At 45.9% G+C, this 24246-nt stretch overlaps 1 protein-coding gene across 3 annotated transcripts in view; it reads left to right on the plus strand.

Annotated features, from left to right (window-relative positions):
- bmpr1b (bone morphogenetic protein receptor type 1B) overlaps window positions 1-24246 on the plus strand; it is a 424691-nt gene that overhangs the window by 279718 nt on the left and 120727 nt on the right. For all 3 annotated transcript variants that reach the window (XM_033022575.1, XM_033022558.1, XM_033022566.1), the window contains one exon: window positions 1497-1677. In XM_033022575.1, coding sequence (XP_032878466.1) covers window positions 1605-1677 — 73 coding nt within the window. In that variant the 5' untranslated portion in view covers window positions 1497-1604. The remainder of the gene's footprint in view (window positions 1-1496; window positions 1678-24246) is intronic.

Genomic DNA, 24246 nt, shown 5'->3' on the forward strand with positions numbered 1-24246 from the left:
CACTCCCTCGCCCTCCAGCTTTCTCCCTCTCTCCCACTCCCTCTCCCTCTCCCCCTCTCCACACCTACCACCCACCTCCCGATGAACCAGCCCTGGGTTTAGTGGCAGGGCTTGGCAGGCAGGCGACCCACTGTGAGGCTGATTGATGGCCTCAACATCTGAGGGGCTTTTTGTCTTCAGCTGCTCACTATGAGGGGCCTTAATGTGTGAATACTTAAATAAGGTCAGACCTTATCACATGTAATCCATGCCTGAAAGCAAATCAGCAGTGACACTCCAGCACGACTCTCTAGCTCAAGTGAGAAAACACATCATTTGTGCGGCTGCTCAGGCAAGTCATACAACTCCTCTCTGTTCTTCCCTCTACCTCCTTCACAAATACTTTCCTCTCTCTCCAACTCTTTCTCTCTATCCCCTCTCTCTTCATCTCTCTCTCACTCTTGCTCTTTCTCTCACTTTCCCTCACTTTCTTGCTCCCTCTTTCTCTCTCTCTCTCTCAGTTCACCACCCCCTGCCCCCTCTCCCATCTTTCTCTCTAATCCAACTGCACTTTCTCTCTTCCTCCGCCTTTCCTCTCCTCTCTCCTCCTCCCAATACTCTGTTCAGTATTTCCCCCCCCTCTTTATTTCCTCTCATACCTAACTACACTCTTCCTCTATCCGCCCCCTTCTTTCTCTCTCTCTCCCTCTATCCCTCTCAACTCTCATCTAACTGCTTACAAACTCCCTCCACCCCATCCCTGTCTCTGTGTGTCTCTTTTCTCTCTCTTTCTCTCTCTCTCTCTCTTTCCCTATCTCTTCTTTTCTCTGTTTCTCTGTCCCTCTCAGCCTCTGCCTCTCTCTCTCTCTCTCTCTCCCTCTCAGCATTTCTCTCTCTCTCTCTCTCTCTCTCTCTCTCTCTCTCTCTCTCTCTCTCTCTCTCTCTCTCTCTCTCTCTCTCTCTCTCGCTCTTATTCCCTCCCCCTCCCACCCACTTTTTCCCTCCCTTCCCTCTTCCCTCCCTCCCGATGCTTTTCCTTCTTGTTTTTGTGTGTGTGTGTGTCTGCACATCAACTTGGCAGCATTCTCCAAGCCGGGGGGAGACGTGCTCTGAATGCTGTGTGGGCTAATCAGAGGGCAGCGACTGTTTATTTGCCACAGAGTGATGATCTCTCTCAGTGGGATGTTTGCACGGGCTCCTCTCAGTGCAAAATGAGTGAGCTAGATCTCCCTTCCAGGCAAGAACATGACTGGGGGGGTTGTCTCCTGGATTTCAATACTATTGGGTTTAGTTCAGTGTTGAGAGTGTTTGCCATGTTCCCAACAATGGACTGGATTGTGTTTGAGTTGTCGTCAATTGGGATATGTTCACCCCGTGGTCTCTCTCCCGATGAGAGAGTCCACTCCTGCCTCAGGCCCTCGTGCAGTGTCCTCTCTCCCGATGTTGTCCCACCGGGATCTGTCCGCCAACAGCCCGCGTCTCACTGACAATCTTGTCTTTCACCTTTCCACCCACAGGCTGATCACAGAGTTCCCCGGAGCGCCTGATTAACTGCACCGTGTACCTCGGCCGGGCTAAAGGCAGTGAGCAGTGGGAGCTGCAGAGGGCACCCAAATACCAGGGCGATGGTTGTGTTGGCTGGCGTAGGGTGGCAGATTGCTGTGACCCAGTTTGTGCTGCTCTCTCTACACACCGGAGGTAAGTGTGCCTGGTCAAGGCTGCTAGGCTGCTGGCTTTGCCCACTGGTTTTTAAAAGTGCGGAAACACTGTTAAGCACTGTGACCTGCTGCAGTTAAAAGCAACCATTCCCATGTCGGGGCAGTCTGTCACATACTTTGCATTTTGCTCTTTACTCCGTTCTGAAACAGACCGAGAGAACTGTGTGAGTGATCAGAAAGGCTTTAGTTTTGAGTTTTTTGCTCCGTTATTGTACGTTTCTCATTGCCGTTTGTCCTTTGCTTTTCCTTTAAAGAGAAGCCCAAATGGTCCTTGTGAGAGATCGCTACCTGTCTTGGTGCAGTTGGCATTTTCTGATTACTGTTAAATAAATCATAAAACCCTGTACATGGCTACATTCAGTCTGGAAATGCCCTCATCGGTCGGGGCATTGGTCAGTGAAGGTTGGGTGCTGATTTTAGAAGGACGTTTGATGAAGTCCTTCATGGTAGACCGGCCCGGAAGATTAAGATGCATGGGATCCACGGGAACGTGTGCTTGGATTCAGGGCTGGATTACTTATAGAAGGCAGAGGGTTTTTGTGGAGAGGCGTTATTCAGGCTGTGACCAGTGGAGTTCGGCACGAATCTGTAGTTTGTGATATAGATAAACTACATGGATGTAAATGTAGACAGACGCAAAATGCTGGAGTAACTCAGCTGGTCAGGCAGCATCTCTAGAGCAAAGGGATAGGTGACATTTTGGATCAAGACCCTTCCCCACTCTAAATGTAGATGGGTTTTGATTTATTGGTTCTAGAGTCGTTGATTGTGAGGAGGGCTGTCAAACTATACAGCAGGATATAGATTAGCTACAGCGTGGCACGGTGGCGCAATGGTAGAGTTGCTGCCTTACAGCGCCAGGGACCCGGGTTCAATCCTGGCTGCGGGTGCTATCTGTAGGGAGTTTGTACGTTCTCCCTGCGACCGCGTGCGTTTTCTCCTGTTTCTATATTCCAAAGACATACAGGTATATAGGTTCAAAGGTACACAAAATTGCTGGAGGAACTCAGCGGGTGCAGCAGCATCTATGGAGCGAAGGAAATAGGCGACGTTTCGGGCCGAAACCCTTGTTCATTTGACTTTGGTAAAAATTGTAAATTGTCCCTAGTGTACAGGATAGTGCTAGTGTAGGGGGATCGCTGGTCGACGTGGGCTCGAAGGGCCTGATTTTGTGTTGTATCTCCAAATTAAACTAAACAATAAACTACAGAAGTGCACAGATAAATGGCACAAGGATGAGCAAGAGTAAAGTGTAGGAGGTCAAATGTAAGGGGAAAGTATACAGCCAATGGCAAGACTCTTAACAGCATTGACGTACAGCATTTTTGGGACCAAAAGTGTAGCTCCATGGATCTGCCAATACAAATGGTAAAGAAAGCTTATGTCATGTTTGCCTTCATTGTCGGGCATTCAGGATCAGAGTCAGGAAGTCATGATGCAGGTTTATAGGACTTTAATTTGGCTACATCTGGAGTGTTGCGTGCAGTTCTGGTCGCCCCGTTACAGGAAGGATGCCGCGGCTTTGGAGAGGGTGCAGAGGTGGTTTACCAGAATGCTGCCCGGATTGCAAGATATTAACTAGAAGAGAGGTTGGACATAAAGTGCGAGAGTAACTCAGCGGGTCAGGCAGCAACTCCTGAGAACATGGATGGGTGAGATTTTGTGTCATGACCCTTCTTCAGATTGACGAAGAGTTCTGACCCAAAATGTTTCTGATCCATGTCCCGACCCCAAACGTCACCCATCTTTTTCCTCCAGAGATGCTGCCTGACCCGCTGGTTGTTTCCGTTGCAACATCGGAGGCTAAGGTGGTAGAAGTACATAAAATGATGACAGGCATCGGTGGTATACACTGTTAGAACCTTTTACCCAGGGCGGCAATGTCAAAGACTAGGGAGCATAGCTTTGAGGTGATGTGGGCGACAGGCTTTTTACACATGAGTGCCTGGAACACACTGCTAGAGGTGGTGGTGGAGGCAGATGCATTAGTGGCGTTTTAAGAGACTTTTAGATAGGCAGGGGGTGGAAGGATATGAATCTTGTGCAGGCAGCGATTAGTTCAACTTTGCATCATCGAAAACCAGACTCCTCTGGTTTTTGATTCCCCTACCCTGGGTAAAAGACTGTGTATCTATCCTACCTAGTCCCCTCAAATCTTCTACGCCTCATCCTCCTGCACTCCAAATAATACAGTCTGTGCCTGCTCAACCGCTCCCTATACTCCCTCGAGTCCTAACACCATCCTTGGCATTGTGGGCCGAAGGGCCTGTTCCTGTGCTGTAATGTTCGATGTTCAATGTTCTATAAATGGTGAACGGATACTTAAATAAACCTATAGTATTAAGTGTGGGGCGGCAAGGTGGTACAACGGTAGGGGTGTGGCCTCACAGTGCGAGTGGCCCGGGTTCGATCCTGACTACCGTGTGACCTTGCAGGTTTTCTCCAGGTGCTCTGGTTTCATCCCACGCTCCTCAGAAATACAGGTTTGTAGGTTAATTGGCTTTGGTAAACATAGTAAATGGTCCCCCAGTGTGTTTGAGAGTGCTAGTGTACTGGGTGACCTCTGGTCAGCACGGACTCAGTGGGCCGAGTGGCCTGTTTCCGTGCTGTATATCTAAACAAAACAGCAATGGAGCCTCCAATTGTACAGTAGAATAATGTGTTTGGAATTTGCCACATATAAGGGGTGAGATGTTATCGGCTGTAGTCAATGAACCATGAGTGAATGATTCAAGTGTCTCACAAACTGCTGTTTGTATTGGTTTGTGATTTGTTTCTGTCTGATAGCGACTTGTGCAAGTTGGAACAGAATAATGTCTAGTCTTATATATCGCAATGTTCCCATTGCTGCATTATAGCTCATGTTTCACAATAATGTGCCTCGCTGAAGGATGCTCCACAGACTGTGTGATAATCTCACACACACTATCGAGGCAAGTGGGCTGGTAGGCTGCACGCAGTCAGGGAAGCAGACTTTTAGTTTGGTTTCGAGATACAGCGCGGAAACAGGCCCTTCGGCCCACCGAGTCCTGTTATTCCCGTACACCAACACAATCCTACACACACTAAGGACAATTTATAATTTTACCAAGCCAATCAACCTACAAACCTGCACATCTTTGGAGTGTGGGAAGAAGCCGGAGCACCCAGAGAAAACCCACCCAGGTCACGGGGAGAATGTACAATCTCCGTGCAGACAGCACCCGTAGTCAGGATTGTACCTGGGTCTCTGGAGCTGTCAGTCAGCAGCTCTGCTGCTGTGTCACTGTGCTGCCCCTAGGTCACTGGATTTTGGTTGCGTTCAATGCGGCTTTTATTTTGCGGTGTACACTCTGATAGCAAGCACATGAATTTATGCCCCATGCTTAACGAAACAAAGTAAACTCTAATCCCACATGACCAGGCATCAAACTGGTGTGCCTTGTGTACGGAGGAACTGCAGTTGCTGGATTACACTAAAGATAGACACAAAATGCTGGAGTAACTCAGCGGGTGGGAATGGTGTCAGTCACTGGTGGGAAGTCTGCTCCGTTGGATGGACTGGGCTACATCTGTTACTCTTTGCGATCGTAAGTGGGGAGTGGGTGAGAAGTGAATGGTAGTACAGGGTGGGGTGTAGGTGGGGATAACAGGCTGGGGAGAACAGGGTGTAGAGTGGATAGGAGAGCAGGTGGGGAGTGGATAGCACAGAAGAAGAGAGAAGAAGGATCTTCAAAATTATCTCAGAAGAAAATAGTTTAAGTTGGTTTATTTCTGAAACAAAGACTGAGTTTCTACTCAGCCCATCCAAAATATATTTAAAAAACATTGAAAGTAGCCATGTTTATGTGAGGAGAGCTGGGAGCTATTCATGTGAGACTCTTGGCAAATTTCTTAATGAAAGGGTCTCATTTGTTGAAAGTTGAGAATGGTTTGGGTTCCGCTGTGGTGAGGGCAGGTTTCAATTCAAGGTTTAGTTTGGTTATGCTTTGTGTAGATGTAGGAGAGATACTGTGTCCACATTCTTCATGTGACCTTGCCGAAGTTGTCCTCTTAAAGTGATAGATAGATGGGTGGCCCTGTGAGTGTTTGTCTTCATTTTAACGAAGGCTGCTGACGGTTGAAAAGCACTCTGCTGCCCACTGTTTAGATTCTTGTGAAAAGAGCGAGTTATTTATTTTTGTGAATATTTAGTCTATGATTGCCGTTTGAAAGTTGAAAGGCTGACATTATCTGCTGTGAGGAGGATCGGGCTGTATCTCAGAGTTACGGCAAACAGAAAACAAGGAAACAGAGAAAAATGTAAACATATCTCAGCAAGGAAATCCACAGTGCTGTGTAGAAACAAAGAATTGCAGCTGCTGATTAATACAGAAAAAACACACAAAGTGCTGGAGTAACTCAGCAGGCCAGGCAGCACCTCTGGAGAATATGGATAGGTGGCATTTCGGGTCGGGACTCTTCTTCAGAATGAGGAAGGGTCTTGACCCGAAATGTCTCCTATCCATGTTCTCCACAGTGATGTGTGTTGAAATGCCCTGTAAGTGTGGATGCAGTTCACTGTAATTTATCTGCGCTGTTTGGTGTCACTGCATTGCAGCACAGTGGCGCAGCTGGCAGAGCCGCTGCCTTACAGCACCAGTAACCCGGTTCGGTCCTGGCCTTGGGTGCTGTCTGTGTGGAGCTTGCACGTTCTCCTGTGACCGCATGGATTTCCTCCGGGTGCTTTGCCAGTCCATCCTCGAGAGGGATATGGGCCAAATGCAGGCAAATGGAACTAGTTTTGATGGGGGCATCTTGGTTGGTGGGGCCAAAGGCCCTGTTTGACAAAGCTTGAAGGCTGTATGTTGAGAGTGGAGCAATTGGGACAGATTTCTTCAGAATAGACGAACGAATCGACTTAACAGAATGACTGATAGAATTTTTGAGATGTAGTGCGGAAACAAGCCCTACGGTCCACACTGACCAGTGATCACACCATACGCTAGCACTATCCTACACACTAGGGATAATTTGCTATTTTATTGAAACCCACGCGGTCACAGAGAGAACATACAAACACCACACATACAGCGCCCATAGTCTGTAATCTCCACCGCTGCGCCACTGTGACACCCCGAGTTAGTAAGAAACAACCGTTACCATGGAAAATGTTGCTGACCAGTTTGTAACAAGATTTAAGATATTTTTTAATGTTTTAAATTTCGTCAGAACTGGGGCATAGAAATAAAAATATAGCACAGAAACAGGCCATTCAGCCCACAATGGGACATGAATTGTGCTGTGTATGAGGGAGGTGTTGAATGTGGCAGAAGAACAGTGAGGTGAGAATAAAGTGGGCAATTAGGGGAGGGCACCTGTAAATGGGCAATTAGGGGAGGGCACCAGTAAATGGACAATTAGGGGAGGGCACCTGTAAATGGGGAATTAGGGGAGGGCACCAGTAAATGGGGAATTAGGGGAGGGCACCAGTAAATGGGGAATTAGGGGAGGGCACTAGTAAATGGGGAATTAGGGGAGGGCACCAGTGAATGGGGAATTAGGTTTCCAGTCGGTGAGGAGTTTTCACGTTCTCCATGTGACCAGGTGGATTTGCGCCGGGATCTCTGGTATCCTCCACATTCCAAAGACGTGCGGGTTTTGCAGGTATTGTAAGTTGCTCCTAGTGCGTAGGGAGTTAGTTTATTATTGTCACGTGTTACAGTGAAAGGATTTTGTTTGTGCGCTATGCAGTCAAAAAAACAATACAGGATTAAAAATAAGAATAGTGGATGTGAAAGTGGAGTAACATGGGACTAGTGTGAATGGTGATAGATGGTTGGCGTGCACTCTTGGGACAACATTTCTATGCTGTATCTCTGAAACATTTATTACACATGGAACATAATTAGACACTAATTTGTAACTGGTATTTAATCTTCAATCTAAGGTGGTCGGGATGGTAGATTAGCTCTCGGCAAACTGTTCTGGTAATCTTTAATGAATGTTTGTAAATTGTAGCAGCATGGCCAATGGTTCTAGTTTGCTCCCGGCCTCTTTTGTTGAAAGGATTGAACATAAAGTTTTGTTCAGTGCGAGAGTTGTTGCAGATAAAGACATCTGCTGTACCTTTGGACCCAAGCCCAATTTTGTATATGTCTCTATATGTCCTTGCACCTGTTAAGCAGTGGATGGAGTAATGCTGTTCTCTGCTCAACTCCGCTACAAGGCAAGCTTGTATTGATGCAAGATATTTCATGAAAGATGTACTGGAATTACTTTGGGCAGCTGTGGAATGTATATTCTGTTCGTAATCTTGAATTTGTAAAAAAAAAAACAAACAAGTCTTCGTAATGGTGACCTTACAAAACATTGCAGAAACCCATCTGGTGCACTCATGTCCTCCAGTAAATCTGCCATTTTTATCTGGACCGGCCGATTTGTGATTCCAGAGTCACACCATGGAAGTTTTAGAGGGCCTCCTACCTGCCCTCTGAAGTGACCCAACTTCACTTAATTGCATCCTTGTTGTTAAGTTCAAACAGGGAAAGAATAAGGCAGAGGGACCTTCACCAGAAGGACAACAGTCTCTCCTGTTTGAAGAAGGGACCCGACTCAAAATGTCACCTGTTCCTTCTCTCCAAAGATGTTACTCCAGCATTTTGTCTATCTTTGGTATAAACCAGCATCTGCATTTCGTTCCTACAACACCGTATCACTTGCCAGGCTTTGTCTTGCCCCTGCCTCTCTGCTCCAGCTTTTTTCCCCACTGCTACAATCAGTCTGAAGAGGAGTCTCGACCTGAAACATCACCTACAGTATTTATCACTTCCACAGATGCTGCTTGATCCACCGAGTTACTCCAGCACTTTGTGGTCAACTCAAGATTTCAGCATCTGCAGTTCCTTGTGCTGCCAATATCTCATCATCAACATCATCTCAAGGGAAGTTAAGGATGTGTAACAAAGACTGTCCTTGCCGTGAATAAATAAACCACAACATTAGCCTTGGCTTGCTCGCATACAATGGGTCAGAAGATTATCTGTTCAAGCCATCATACAGATATCCGAGTTTAGTTTAGAAGTTTAGAGATTCAGCGTGAAAATAGACCCTTCAGCCCACTGAATCCTTGCTGACCAACAATGACTAGACACTAGTTCTATCCTGCACAGCGGCCTCACCAATGTCTTGTACAACTGTAATCAAACATTAGTTTATAAATCATGCGAGCAGAATTCGGAAATTCTGTGTATTCCCCATTCAATTAATATCTGATCTATTTCCCTTTCCACATTTTCCTGCCTTCTTCCCGTAACCTTTGACACCCTTAAGGGACTGTCCCACTTAGGTGATTGTTTTCGGCAAATAGGCTGTCGCCACATGGTTGCGGGGTGACGCCTGTATGGTCGTGAGTAGTCTCCTCAAGTCGTCTATAGAGTTGTAACATTTTTCTTGTTGCCGCTGGATTTTGAAATGTTCAAAACCTTTCGGCGACTGTGGGCTTGACGTTGCCTGTCTTCTTCTGTCGTAGGTGCTGTCGTAGGTTGTCGCCAGGATGACGCAGGTTGTCGCCAGGTGACGTTGGTTGTCGCCGAATTGTCTTCCGTTGTCGCCGACATGGTCGTTGCTTGTCGTAGCTTGTCGCGGGTGGGCGTAGGTTGACTTTGGTTGTCGTAGGTTGTCGCCTGTGTGGTGGTAGGTTGTCATATGTGTCGTCGTAGGTTGTAGCTGTGGTCGTAGGTGGACGTCTTTAGTTACGAAGAATTGGGTCGCCGGTTGTCGTGGCATGACGTAGCTTGATGTCGACTAGGTGGTAGGTTGTCGTAGACTTTGTCGTAGGGAGGGTCCAGTCGCCGTTTTTTCTGCGACCTGCTACGACTGTGACTGTCGCTGGCAGTCGCCGAAAAAAATCGGCTAAGTGGGACAGGCCCTTTACTAGTCAAGAATTGTCACTCCCAGCTTTAAAAATTCCCAATGGCGGTCTCTACAGTTTGGAAACAGGCCCCTGGGCACAACTTGCCGACACTGACCCATATATATGCCCCATCTATACTAGTCCCACCTGCCTGTGTTTGGCCCATATCCCTCTAAACCCATCCTATCCATGTACCTGCCCAACATTGTGATAGTACCTGCTTTGACTACCTCTTCGGGCAGCTCATTCCATATACCCATCACCCTTTGAGTAAAAAGGTCGCCCCTCAGCTTGCTATTAAATCTTTCCCCCCTCACCTTAAACCTATATCCTTTGGTTCTTGATTCCCGTCAGGCAGAACGTTCAGATGCTTGAAATGTGATGGACTGGGCGACATCCATAGCTCTATGCGATTTCTTGCGGTTTTGGGCAGAATTGTTCCCAAACCAAGATTATTTTTATTTTGTGACAATACGATGGTTTGGTGGGTTACAGTTAGTGAGCCGCGTCTTTTTTGAAGCAAAATATATCTAGATTTTAATCTGAACTCTGGTCCGTAGATCAGCGGCCCAGAACTCTGGGTTCTTAACCACTCCAGTCTGACCATGCCACGGAGGCAGAAGTGCTACTCGGTACGACACAGCGACACCAATAATTACTTTCTATCCACTTAATGTGAGCAATATTTGACTAATGTACAGGATACTTGTCAACTGGTACGTCCTTCTGCTAAATCCTTTTGGGACTATTTCAAAGCAAATATAACCCAAACTTTGGATGCTCAGCCAATTTGCTTTGTTTTTTAATCATAAGATCATAAGATCATAAGACACAGTAAAATTGGGCCATTCGACCCATTGAGTCTGCTCTGCCATTCGTTCATAGCTGATCTGTTTTCTCCCACTCCACACCATTCCTTTTGACACCATTACTAATCAAGAACTTATCAGTCTCTAAAAATGCCCTTGTACACTTTTAGAATATAAAACAGTACAGCAAAGGAGAAAACAATGCTTGTGCCGCACATGATGCCTTGTTAAACTGATCTCATCTGCCTGTAGATGATCCATGTCCCTCTATTCCCTTCTCTTCCATGTGTCTATCTAAAAGCCTCTTGAACACCACTATCATATTAGCATATCTGCCCCACACCACCACCCCTGGCAATACATCCCCCCCCCCCCACCCTCTGTGGAAACCTGCCCCGTACATCTTCATTCAACTTTCTCCCTCTCACCTTATAGCTATGCTCTCTAATGTTGGACATTTCCACCCTGGGGCAAAGATTCTGACTATCAACCCTTTCTATGCCTCTCGTAATTTTATAATCAATATCAATATCAATATCAGTTTTATTCGTCACTTACACATAAAGTGCTTTATGTACTTCTATCAAGTCTCCCCTCAACTTCAAACATTCCAGAGAGACCACTCCCTGTCCAAGCTGTCCCAGTAGCTGAAATCCTCTAATTCAGGCAGCATTTTGGTAAACCTCCTCTGCACCCTCTCCAAAGCCTCCACATCTTTTCTGTAATGGGGTGATCAGAACTGCACGCTATGCTCTAAATAAGCCCTAACCAAAGTCCTTTAGAGCAGCATGATTGCCTGCCTCTTGTATTCAATGCCCCTAGCAATGAAGGCAAGCATTCCATATGCCGTCTTTACATAGTCAGCTATGAACTTGGACTCCAAGATCCCTCTGCACATCAGTGCTGTTAATGGGCCTTGCCATTAACTGTATACCCTCTCCTTACATTCAACCTCCCAAAGTGGAGCATTTAATTAATGAAGTGTAAACTACGTTTTTTTATAATTTAACACAACGCATAATTGAAGAGGCGAAAGTGCTACACATTAACCATTCTATACAGTTTCCGTGGACATTTGTACCCTGGCTAATATTTAATTGTGTAGCAAACTAAATTTGAGTGTGTAAAATTAAAGCAGGTTAACTATGCACAGTTAATGTTAAATGAAGAGAGATCACCCTGGTTTAGGGTGAACAGATCTGGTTAGTTTCAGGTGAACCATTAGGTTCACTGGCCATTCTAGAGCAAAAATCACAGCGCTGGAAGAACTCAGTGGGCCAGGTAGTATCTGTGGAGGGAAATGGACAGATTTACAGTTTTGGGTCGGGACCTTTCTTCAGACTGTTTGGAGTTTAGGAGGACAAAGCTGGAAAAGAGTAGGGGTGGGACAAACCATGGCAAGTGATAAGTGGATACGGATGAAGGGGAATAGACACAAATGCTGGAGTAACTCAGCGGGACAGGCAGCATCTCTGCAGAGAAGGAATTAGTAACATTTCGGGTCGAGACTCTTCTTCAGAAGACCCGTCTGAACATGGGTCTCGATCTGAAACGTCATCCATTCCTCCTCTCCAGAGATGCTGCCTGTCCTGCTGAGTTACTCCATCATTTTGTGTCCATCTTCGGGTTTAAACCAGCATCTGCAATTCCTGCCTATACAGATGAAGGGGGTTTGAATTGGCACATGGGTGGAGCAAGTGACAAAGGCGTGAAGAAAGAAGAGGAGAAGTGAAATGTAAAACCAGAGGGGTCAAGGAGGAGTGGAAAAAAGTTTAGGTGTGCGTTTATTTAGTGACATGTACCGAGATATAGTGACAAGTTTTATTTTGCATGCTATCCATACAGATCAGATAATACTATACATAAATACAATCAAGCCAAACTGGTGAATTGGGTAGAGAAAAGGGGAAGATACAGAGTGCGGAATACAGTTCTCAGCATTGTACCGCATCAGTTCCATAGACAAGATCCAATGTCTGCAATGGGGTAGAGGCGAATCGGACAGTACCCTGTGGAAGGACCATTCAGAAGCCTGATAACAGAGGGCAAGTCGCTGTTCTTGCCTCTGATGGTGCTCGCTTTCAAGCTTCTGTGCCTCCCACCTGATGGGAGCAGGGGGAAGATGGAATGACCAAGTCTTTGATTATGCTGGCTGCTTTTCCAAGGCATCAGGCGAATAAAAGTGCGATATGGGAGTCAGGGATGGGTGATGAACATATGGAGGAGAGGAAAAAAACCAATTCTGTTCAAGTTAATAAATGATGACCTTGAATAAACTGTTCATACGTTTTTGTGAACTAGAAGTTAATGGTAATTGAATACCAAAACAATCTTCTCTGGATTTTATTAGCCATTCATACATTTTTGGCAAATGTTCAAGATGTTTGCATCAAGCAACAATTCAGGCTGTTTCCAATTACGATATATTTTCACAAGGAATTATTTTCATTGGGGTCGGATATTATCTTTATCAAAGACGAATGTCCAATTATGGATCATTTTAGGTGGGCCGTTTCAATAGAACTTTGAGGAAGATTTGTCTTCACGACTTCCCACGCGCCCTTTAATCAGTGAAACCGCACTTATAATTGGCATTGTCAATTGGTATTATTGTCATGTCTATCGAAATGCAGTGAAAAGCTTTTGTTTGTGTGCGGTTCAATTAAATCAGAGCGCACTATACTTGAGTACCATCAAGCCACAAGCACAGGTAGTGCAAAGGGAAAAATACCTGAGTGCAGAATACAGTATACAGCATTGTAATGTTACGGTTCCAGCAAATAAAGTGCAATGCCGGCAATGAAAGATCGGAGCCATACTCTAGCTTAAGGGAGGACTGTCCCGTAGTCTGATAACAGAGGGAAGAAGCTGTCTACCCCCTACTGTATTTTGGTGTTCCCTAAAATTCTTTAGGGTTTGGACAGGCTAGATGCAGGAAGATTGTTCCCGATGTTGGGGAAGTCCAGAACAAGGGGTCACAGTTTAAGAATACGGGGGAAGTCTTTTAGGACCGAGATGAGAAAAATATTTTTCACACAGAGAGTGGTGAATCTGTGGAACTCTCTGCCACAGAAGGTAGTTGAAGACAGTTCATTGGCTATATTTAAGAGGGAGTTAGATGTGGCCCTTGTGGCTAAAGGGATCAGGGGGTATGGAGAGAAGGCAGGTGCAGGATACTGAGTTGGATGATCAGCCATGATCATATTGAATGGTGGTGCTGGCTCGAAGGGCCGAATGGCCTACTCCTGCACCTATTTTCTATGTTTCTATCTGTGAGGGGAATGGACAGACAATTTCAACCCAAGGAAGGACCCTGACCCAAAACGCCTTCTGTCCATTCCCTCTACAGATACCGTATGTAGGAAGAAACTGCAGATGCTGGTTTACACCGACGATAGACTCAAAATGCTGGAGTAACTCAGCAGGACAGGCAGCATCTGTGGGTAGAAGGAATCGTCACCCATTCCTTCTATCCAGAGATGCAGCCGGACTTGCTGAATTCCTCTAGCACTTTGTTTTTGCTTAATAATAATAATAATAATAATGGATGGGATTTATATAGCGCCTTTCTAATACTCAAGGCGCTTTACATCGCATTATTCATTCACTCCTCAGTCACACTCGGTGGTGGTAAGCTACTTCTGTAGCCACAGCTGCCCTGGGGCAGACTGACGGAAGCGTGGCTGCCATTCTGCGCCTACGGCCCCTCCGACCACCACCAAACACTCACACACATTCACACACATTCACACACAGGCAAAGGTGGGTGAAGTGTCTTGCCCAAGGACACAACGACAGTATGCACTCCAAGCGGGATTCGAACTGGCCACCTTCCGGTCGCCAGCCGAACACTTAGCCCATTGTGCCATCTGTCATCTCTCAAGCAATCATTGGGTATTTTTAAGGGGGAGATTGACAGATGCTTGACTGGTAAGGGTGTCAAGGGTTATGGGGAGAAAGCAGGAGGATGGGGTTGAGAAGGAAAGATAGATCAGGCATGATTAAATGGCGTAGTAGATTTGAAGGGCCAAATGGCCTAATTTGCTCCTATGACATGAACATGAGAAGGTTGTCTTTGTAGACTAGAAATTAAATCCTAAAAATGACATGATTTACGGGCACTTCCTAAGTTATTAGTTTCCTTTGCTCTGCATGGACGATGTTTGCCTAGATGTTGATAATCAGACAGCAGATCTAGACACAGTGAGTAGTATTCAATTTTGCATTCAAACAGCAGTTCGATATTGAACTTTAGACTTTAGAAATACAGAGCAGAAACAAGCCCTTCGGCCCATTGAGTCTGTGCCGACTAGTGATCACTCTGTACACTAACATTATCCTATACACTAGGGACAATTTTACAGAAGCCAAATAACCCACAAACAAACGTTTTTGGAAACCGAAGCACCCAGAGAAATCCCGGACGCTCATGGGGAGAATGTACAAACTCTGTACAGACAGCACCCGTAGTGAGGATCGAACTCGTATCTCTGACGCTTTAAGGCAGCAACTCTACCGCTGCTCCGCTGTGCCGACCTTTCATTTCCTCTGTTGTTCCATTTTCCATTTTCTCACGTTCCAAAAGTCCTATGTTGAAAGCAACCGAACAGGAATGAGTTTCCAAACAATGATCACTTAGACAAACTATATTACTTTGACATTTTAACAATTGGATTAAGCTGCTGTTTTTTTACATTGTGCTGGGCAATCGAGTAATATGAATAGTTTGCTTTTTATCCACCTTTAGAAACTGGCACACTTATTTTCATAGACGTTCATCATAAATATACTACATACAAGAGATAAAATAAACAATGCAGGGTTTCTTTACATTCCTAGTTCGGGGCAGCACAGTGGCACAGCTGGTAGAGCTGCTGTCTCACGGCACCAGAGACCCGGGTTTGATCCTGATCTCGGGTGCTGTCTGTGTATAGTTTGTACGTTCCCCCTTAGACCGCATAGATTCCTCCGGATGCTCCGGTTTCCTCCCTCATCCCAAAGGCGTGCAGATTTGTAGGTTCATTGGCTCAAGTGTGCAGGAAGTGGATGAGAAAGCGGGATACATTAGAACGATGGTGAACGGATGATTGATGGTCAGCATGGAGTCGGTGGGCCAAAGGGCCTGTTTTCCATGCTGAATCTTCCAATCAATCAATCATTCAATCAAGTCTGTACACTCATAGAGCCATTTAGTCACACTGCATAGAAACAGCCCCTTCGGCTATGGTATCAGCACTGACTACTGATCACCCGTTCAAAGTAGTGCTATCCTACACACTAGTGACAATTTACAGAAGCCAATTAACCTTCAAACCTACACATCTTTGGGATGTGGGAGGAAGCCGGATTACCCAGAAAAAGCCCAAGCAGATACAGGGAGAACATGTACACTCTGTACAGGCAGTACCTGTACCCAGGAGCGAACCTGGGTGTCCGGCGCTATAAGGCAGCAACTCCACCATTGCACCACCGTGCCTCCTCTGAACTATTTAGGTAGCGAACCAAACAAAGCTTTTCACTGTACATGTGACAATAATAAACTTAAGCTTAAAACCTAAACCGAGCAGAATTGGCAGAATTGAAAGAAGAGTTGCAATTTCCAGCCACCCTCTGTGCAGTGAAGTGCTTCCTGGTAACTCTGTCTCACTCACCCCTCTAGGGCCTAATGTTTCAGGCATAAATTGTTTAACTTTTCCATCTCCTACTCAGAGTATTCATTCAAACAAAGCCTCTGGTGATGGACTGCCCAAGCAGTAATAGAATCAATAAATGAGATTTATTTAAGGGTTAGGTTGAATTATATCCACTTTCCTAACGTTAATCTTTGCAATCCAGAGCAACCAAATCTGCGGGAAATATTACATCAGTTGCCTTTTAGATTTTTTTATCTAAAAGATAAACATGCCGGTTCTTAATTTTGCTGCAAGTTTACGATTATGTGTTTTAGAAATTCGGAGCTATTGCTTTTAGAGTCATAGTTATCGTGTAACAGGCCCTTCTGTCCAACTTGCCCACATCAACCATCATGTCCCATCTACACTAGTCCCACCTGCCTGAGTTTTTCCCATCTATCTATACTATTACTAAAACTCTCATCTTGACCACTTCCAGTCTGCATTGTAATTACATTTGCGCAAGAAACGCTACCCTAAATCGCTAGGATTGTTCGCCACCTTACTCGCCGTTCTCCTCTAGTCCAAAACATCAAGTTTTGTTCCAATCGGTGAAATATGAGAAATGTTACGAAGGTTTAAAAAATCGTGGGATCAGCAGATTGATCTTCTCGCTGTCAGTCACCATGAAGGTAACGCCCCTAACGGCACCTGCTGGAGTATAAAGCCCCGGAGGCGAGACTGAGGAAACAAGCCGTGCTAATTGTGTCCGCAAGAGTGGAGTCAGGAGAGCCGCTGTGTGGAGTCGGGAGGTGCTGTGGTGCCGTGGCTGGTGGCCGCTGGATGGAGTCCCTCCCCCCACACACACCCTCCCTTCCCCCCTTCCCCCCACACACACCCTCCCTTCCCCCCTTCCCCCCACACACACCCTCCCTTCCCCCCTTCCCCCTCCCCCTCCTCCTTAAACATCCCCCTTCCCCCCTTCCCCACCTCCCTCCTCCCCACACAGCCCCTTCCCCCACACACACTCACACACCCCCCTTTACCCCTCCCCCGTTACTCACCCATTCCCCCCACCCACACCACCCCACCATCCCCTCCCCCCAAACCGCCCCTCCCCCACACCACCCCACCCTCCCACACCACCCCTCCTCCCTAAACCACCCCTACCCTCCCCCACACACCCCTCCCCCCAAACCGCCGCCCCCACACCACCCCCTCCCCCCCAAACCACCCTCCCCTCCCCCACACCCCCCCTTCCCTACACCCCCATCCCCCGTACAGCCCCTCCCCTACACCTGCACCCCCCACCCCCCATAACCCCCCTCCCCCACACACACCCTCCCCCACCCTCCCTCCACCACTCCCCCCTCCCCCACATATCACCTTCCATACACCCCCCACACCCCCACCCCCCCTCCCCCACACCACCCCCTCTCCCACCCGATGGTGGAATATTGCATTGGGGAATGGGTTGCATTGGAGGCCCAGGCCTCCCGTGTGACTGGGACCCAATGGGTCCCACTTAGTCTAGTATCCCTCCAAACCTGTACTATCCATGTATCTGTCTAAATGTTTCATAAATTTGCAATAGTCCATACCTCAACCTTCTCCACCGGCAGCTCGTTCCATAAACCCACCATCCTTTGTGCGAAAAAAATACCCCTCAGATTCCTATTCAATCTTTCCTCGACCTCTCCCTATAGCTCAGCCCTTGTGTCCTGGCAACATCCTCGTAAATCTTCTCTGCACCCTTTCCAGCTAGACAGCATCATTCCTATAACGCAGTGACCAGAACTGAACACAATAATATTAGTAATAACATAATGTTATCCAATATATATTTTTTAATAAAGGGAATGTTAACACCATACTAAGGCAGCATCCCTTGTTGCCATTGTGTATATAGCGAGCAGGAGTAAGTTAGGAGATCAAGTCAAAAGTGTTTTATTGTCATATATCCTGAAACAAAACAATGAAATTCTCACATGCGCCAGCACAACAGGTTTGCAAACACTGTACTTAATAGATAATATAATAAGCAAACAATGTGGGCGGCACAGCAATACAGTTGAAGCCTTACAGCACTAGACACCTGGGTTCAATCCTGACTGCGGGTGCGGTCTGTACGGAGTTTGTACATTCTCCCTGTGACGGCGTGGGTTTTCTCCGGGTGCTCCAGTTTCCTCCTCCGCTCCAAAGATATGCAGATTTGTAAGTTAATTGACAGTAAAAAAATTGGAATTTGTTACTAATGTGTGTAGGATTGTGTTAGTGTGCGGGGATCGCTGGTCGATGCGGACTCGGTGGGCTGAAGGGCCTGTTTCCGTGCTGTATCTCTAAACTAAACTAAACCAAACTAAACTAAATGAATGAAAAATATCCGAAATAGTGCAAAAACAAAACAATACCCGAAGTTCCCAGTGCTACCAAGGCAGTTTGTAGTTCGGAGTTTAGTTGAAGTTTGTATTGTTCAATAGTCTGATGGTTGTTGTGAAGAAGCTGTACCTGAACCTGGTTACAGTCTTCAGACTCCTATACCTTCTTCCCAATAGCAGGAGCGAACTTTGGGCTGCCATTTAATAAGACCAAGGCAGATGCGATCTTGACCTTGATGCTACTTTCCCACGCTTGCCCCTTGTCTACCTTGTAGTTCAAACATCAAACAGTTCTTCCCCTCTGTTGATCGTCTACTGAACAGTCTTTTCCTACATAGAGTGTAGTCCCGATCTTCCAAACAGCCTCATTACTGACACTGGACTTTTTCACAAGGAACTGTGGAAACCTACGCTGGAACTTTCCACAAGGAACAAGGAGCTATTTACAATATACATCAACGATTTAGATGAAGGGATTCAAAGTAACATTAGCAAATTTGCAGATGACACAAAGCTGGGTGGCAGTGTGAACTGTGAGGAGGATGCTATGAGAATGCAGGGTGACTTGAACAGGTTGGGTGAGTGGGCAGATGCATGGCAGATGCAGTTTAATGTGGATAAATGTGAGGTTATCCACTTTGGTAGCAAAAACAGGAAGGCAGATTATTATCTAAATGGTGTCAAGTTGGGAAAAGGGGAAGTACAACGGGATCTGGGGGTCCTTGTTCATCAGTCAATGAAAGTAAGCATGCAGGTACAGCAGGCAGTGAAGAAAGCGAATGGCGTGTTGGCCTTCATAACAAGAGGAGTTGAGTATAGGAGCAAAGAGGTCCTTCTGTAGTTGTACAGGGCCCTAGTGAGACCACACCTGGAGTATTGTGTGCAGTTTTGGTCCCCAATTTGAGGAAGGACATTCTTGCTTTTGAGGGAGTTCAGCGTAGGTTTATAAGGTTAATTCCCAGGATGGCGGGACTGTCATTTGCTGAGAGCGGCTGGGCTTGTATACTCTGGAATTTAGGATGAGAGGGCATCTTATTGAAACATATAAGATTATAAAGGGTTTGGACACGCTAGAGGCAGGAAACATGTTCCCGATGTTTGGGGAGTCCAGAACCAGGGGACACAGTTTATGAATAAGGGGTAAGCCATTTAGAACGGAGACGAGGAAACACTTTTTCACACAGAGAGTTGCGAGTCTGTGGAATTCTTTGCCTCGGAGGGCGGTGGAGGCCGGATCTCTGGATACTTTCAAGAGAGAGCTAGATAGGGCCCTTAAAGATAGCGGAGTCAGGGGATATGGGAAGAAGGCAGGAACGGGGTGCTGATTGGGGATGATCACCCATGATCACATTGAATGGCGGTGCTAGCTCGAAGGGCTGAATGGGCTACTCCTGCACCTATTGTTTATTGTATCTATTGTAAAAAACTGCAGATGCTGCATTACAAAACAAGACACAAAGTGCTGGAGGTAACTCAGCGGGTCAGGCAGCATCTCTGGGGAATTTGCAAACTTCACACACAGTCAGCACTCGAGGTCAGGATTGAACCTGAGTCTCTGGCGCTGTGAGGTAGCAGCTCAATCAGCTGTGGCACTGTGCCACTTTATTTTGTCACATTTACTGGGGTCAGTGAAAAGTTTTGTTTTGCATACTATCCAAACAGATCAGACATACCATACAGAGATGCAATTAGTTCAAACTCAAGTACAATAGCTAGGGCAAAGGGAAAGATACGGAGTGCAGAATACGGTTCTGTATTTACAGGTAGAAAAGCGATTTAAAAGTGTGGAGTGATTATATCAGATGGTAGTGTATCTTTCTCTGGGTAGAGCTTGCAAAGAGTCACCAGTCTTGCCAGTAATGTTCTGATCCTAAGTAAAAAGTGGTGAGATATGATTCTCTCCCACCTTCTGCTGAAATACTGGCATCATATCCGTGTGAGCTAATAAGATGGATCTGAAATAGGCAAGCAAAAAGGCATTTGTTGACAATAAAAGGCATAAAAAGGCATTTATTTCCACCACCAAAGTTTGGTTAAAGGTAATATAAAGGTATACTACATTAAATGACCAAAGCTGCCTGGTTGCACATAATTACTAGCATTTTGTTTCAAATTATCTGGTGTTAAACTATGTTGTCTGTCAGACAGAATATGCTTCAGTTGTGAAAAACTTATTTCTACCTCTTCTTCTTGCGTACGGCGTGCACAGCCTAAAATTGTAGGACAACTTGTTCTATTTGATCTTATTTGATTGTGCACGCTGGTTTGATTGCATTCGTCAAAACAGGGTGGAACACGTGAAGGTTGCAATGTTCCACCCCGGATCGTTGGTGCATACCCGAAACAAGCTACAGACTCTATATTCATGTCGATATCTTGTGCATTACAACTACTTTTGAGAACTTTAGCTATGTTTTCTATTTCTTCAAGATCTTTGTTAGCTAAAATCACTCTCACATTTTCCTTGTATGTCTTTACCTATGTCCCCAGGAACTTTACGAATATCATCAGTTACTTTGTTGAAAACCCGCAAGTTATTCACTAATGTTTCGCTATGTTTCTCAAAGGAAGTGATAGCTTATGGAAAGTTTGCAAAATTGGAAGCAATAAACACAAGATCGCGGTGGGGGGGACTTTTTCTGCATGATTTCACTGGCGATCCTGACTGCAGCAGATTCTTGTTCTTCAAAACAGTTGACAATTTATTTTACCTTTTCAAAATTTGCAGCATAATAGAGTACAGCAGAGAGCCATGTACCCCACCTAGTCAAAATGGGCTGAGGAGGTAGCAGAATCTCGGGTGCCATTTCCTTGAACAACTGCACATGTGACGGTGCTTTGAGAAAGACTTTCTTGACATTGGAAACTAGGTGATCGACATTTGGAAACAAGCTACGTATGTGCTTGACAATTCTATGAAGTCCTTGAGCTAAGCATGTCAAATGCAACTTTTTGGGGAATAAAACTGTCACAAACAGAAGAACATTCTGGTGTTTTATACCTTCAGGCCAAAGTACAGCAAGTGAAGATGTGAACAACTGAGCAACAGTTGAGCTGTTTGACTTCTCCAATACTTCCAATGTCAACAAATACTCCTTTGATGGTTGACCTGCCTCCAGTGTACCGATGACCACATTGGCAGCATATCTCCCCACAGCATCTGTTGTCTCGTCTATTGAGATCCATATTTTGTTGCATGCAACTTCATCTCTACATTTTCTGCACAACAATGTTGAAGTTACTGTCAGCATAATTCTTCCGTAATGATGACTCACTTGGTCTATGTTCCTCTGTGTATTTCTCTAAAAAAACTCTTAAGAGGTTTGTTTTCCAATTTTCACAGTGCAATTCCAGCATCAATGAATGCCTTACACAGATCACTCGAAAACTCAGATTTGCGACTGGAGCCAGCATTTATTGCATTCATGGCAAAATCCTGGCTCAATTTATGAGCCAGCGAAGTGGCCCAGCCTGTTCAACCTCTCCCTATGGCTCAGACCCTCTAGTCCTGGCAACATTCTCATAAACCTTCTCTGCACCCTTTTCAGCTTGACAACATCTTTCCTATAACATGGTGCCCAGAACTGAACACAATACTCTAAATGCAGCCTCACTAACTTGCAACAGCTTAACATAATATATATAGATAACATATACATAAAACACACAGCAATTTAATAAATTAATAACCATTTGAGTGGGGACAAAACCCCAAAGTCCTTAATACAACCGAAGACAGCCCGTAATTCATACGAGGTTAGTGTCGTGTGGTTCACAGAAGAGCAGTATCTGCAACTTTTTATACTTAAAACCCCAGGTAAAACAAGCCCGCTTGTTTATTATTAGATGTTCTTTGATCCTGCCTTTGGAATTTGGAGCGGGCACAACCTTGGGTGCAACCTGTCAGCGGCCTTGGGGATGAGGATTATGTTCCTTAAACAAATAAAAAACAATCCTTATGATTGTCCAGTCCGCCACTGCTGACAACAACCTAAACCAAAGGCCAGAGCAGGAAGTGTTTCTGCAGCAGTTCACAATCAAAACTACAAATTTGGCCTTTCTTGCACAAGGGAACACAGGATGAAATGCAACTTCCAGAGGACAGCAAGTGAACGCTAATATCAGATACCGATTGGGACTAATAGTCAAGATGTCATAGAGTCTTCATAAGACCATAAGTGATAGGAATAAATTAGGCCATTCGTCCCATTAAGTCTACGCCATTCAATCATGGCTGATCTATCTCTCCCTCTTAACCCCATTCTCCTGCCTTCTCCCCATAACCTCGGACACCTGTACTAAAGGGCCTGTCCCACTAATGCGACTTTTCAGCAACTGTTTTCGACCTTCAAGCTCGAGGGCACTCGCCTGAAAAACCTCGAGCTGGATCGACCGTCAGCGATGAAACTGCGAGCTGGATCGACCATCAGCGCGTGCGCGCGCACACACACACACACACACACACACACACACACACACACACGCACACACGCACACACACACACACACACACACACACACACACACACACACCGCAAAGGCGGGGGCCAGGGAAAGCGGGGGAACGCTGTCTGAAATTCACACCCGCGATGAACAGGAAGGTAAAAGACGGCTGGCACAGTGTACAGTAAGTCCTTTAGAGAGCGCGGGGGGGGGAGAGAAGGGGAGGGAGGGGGAAAGAAATGGGGAGAATGGGGGAGAAGGAGTGAAGATACTTTTAAGAAGCCAGACAACGATTAATAAAGTTTAGCGGGCATTTAACATTACCAGTCAGTTTTACTTGGTTCTGAAAACTCCATTGACCAATTAAAATACCTGGTCAGCAAAGGAGATTGCTTATGGCCACTTCGACTGCCTGTAACCACATAGCGACCCCACTCCACTGCACTACGAGTTCAAAAGAACCATGTCGACCAATTCTTACTCGCGGTAAATTTTTCAGCATGCTAAAACATTTTCCTTGACCAAACTGAGGCCGCGAGTATGCGGGAACTTCCCTCGAGCATGAAGGAGAGTTCCAGTGACCTCCTAGGACCTCCCGGGACCATGTGTCAACCATGCTGCGAGTTTGAGTCGAGCACAAACTCTTCTAAACTCGCAAATTAGGTCGCCGCAGTGGGGCAGCCCAAGAATCTATCTATCTCTGCCTTAAATATATCCACTGACTTTGCCTCCATAGCCTTCTGTGGCAAAGAAATCCAAAGATTCACCACCTTCTGACTAAAGAAATTCCTCATCTCCTTCCTAAAAGAACGTCCTTTAATTCTGAGGCTATGATCTCTAGTTCTAGACTCTCTCACTGGTGGAAACATCCTCTCCACACCCACTCTATCCAAGCCTTTCACTATTCTGTACATTTCAATGAGGTCCACCCTCATTCTTCTAAACTCCATTGAATTTAGGCCCAGTGCCATCAATGGCTCATCATATGTTAACCTACTCGTTCCTGGGATCATTCTTGTAAACCTCCTCTGGACCCTCTCCAGAGCCAGCACTTCCTTCCTCAGATATGGTGCCCACAATTGCTCATAATTTTCCAAATGCGGCCTGACCAGCGCCTTATAGAGCCTCAGCATTACATCCCTGTTTTTGTATATAAGCCCTCTCGAATTAAATGCTAGCATTGGTTTAGCTTTCTTTACTACTGATTTAACTTGCAGATTAAATTTTTGTGAATCCTGCACGAGCACTCCCTGCGAGGCTTACAGCGTGGAAACCGGCCCTTTGGCCTAACTTGCCCACACCGACCAACATATCCCATCTACACTAGTGCCACTTGCCTGCATTTGGCGCATCTTATCTATCTATATACTATTAAAACTCTCGTGCCATCCGACCGGCTGCCGTCCGGCTGCCTGTCTGCCTTTTGATTCGTTG

Source organism: Amblyraja radiata, chromosome 1 (assembly GCF_010909765.2).
Source record: "Amblyraja radiata isolate CabotCenter1 chromosome 1, sAmbRad1.1.pri, whole genome shotgun sequence".
Lineage (NCBI taxonomy): Eukaryota > Metazoa > Chordata > Chondrichthyes > Rajiformes > Rajidae > Amblyraja > Amblyraja radiata.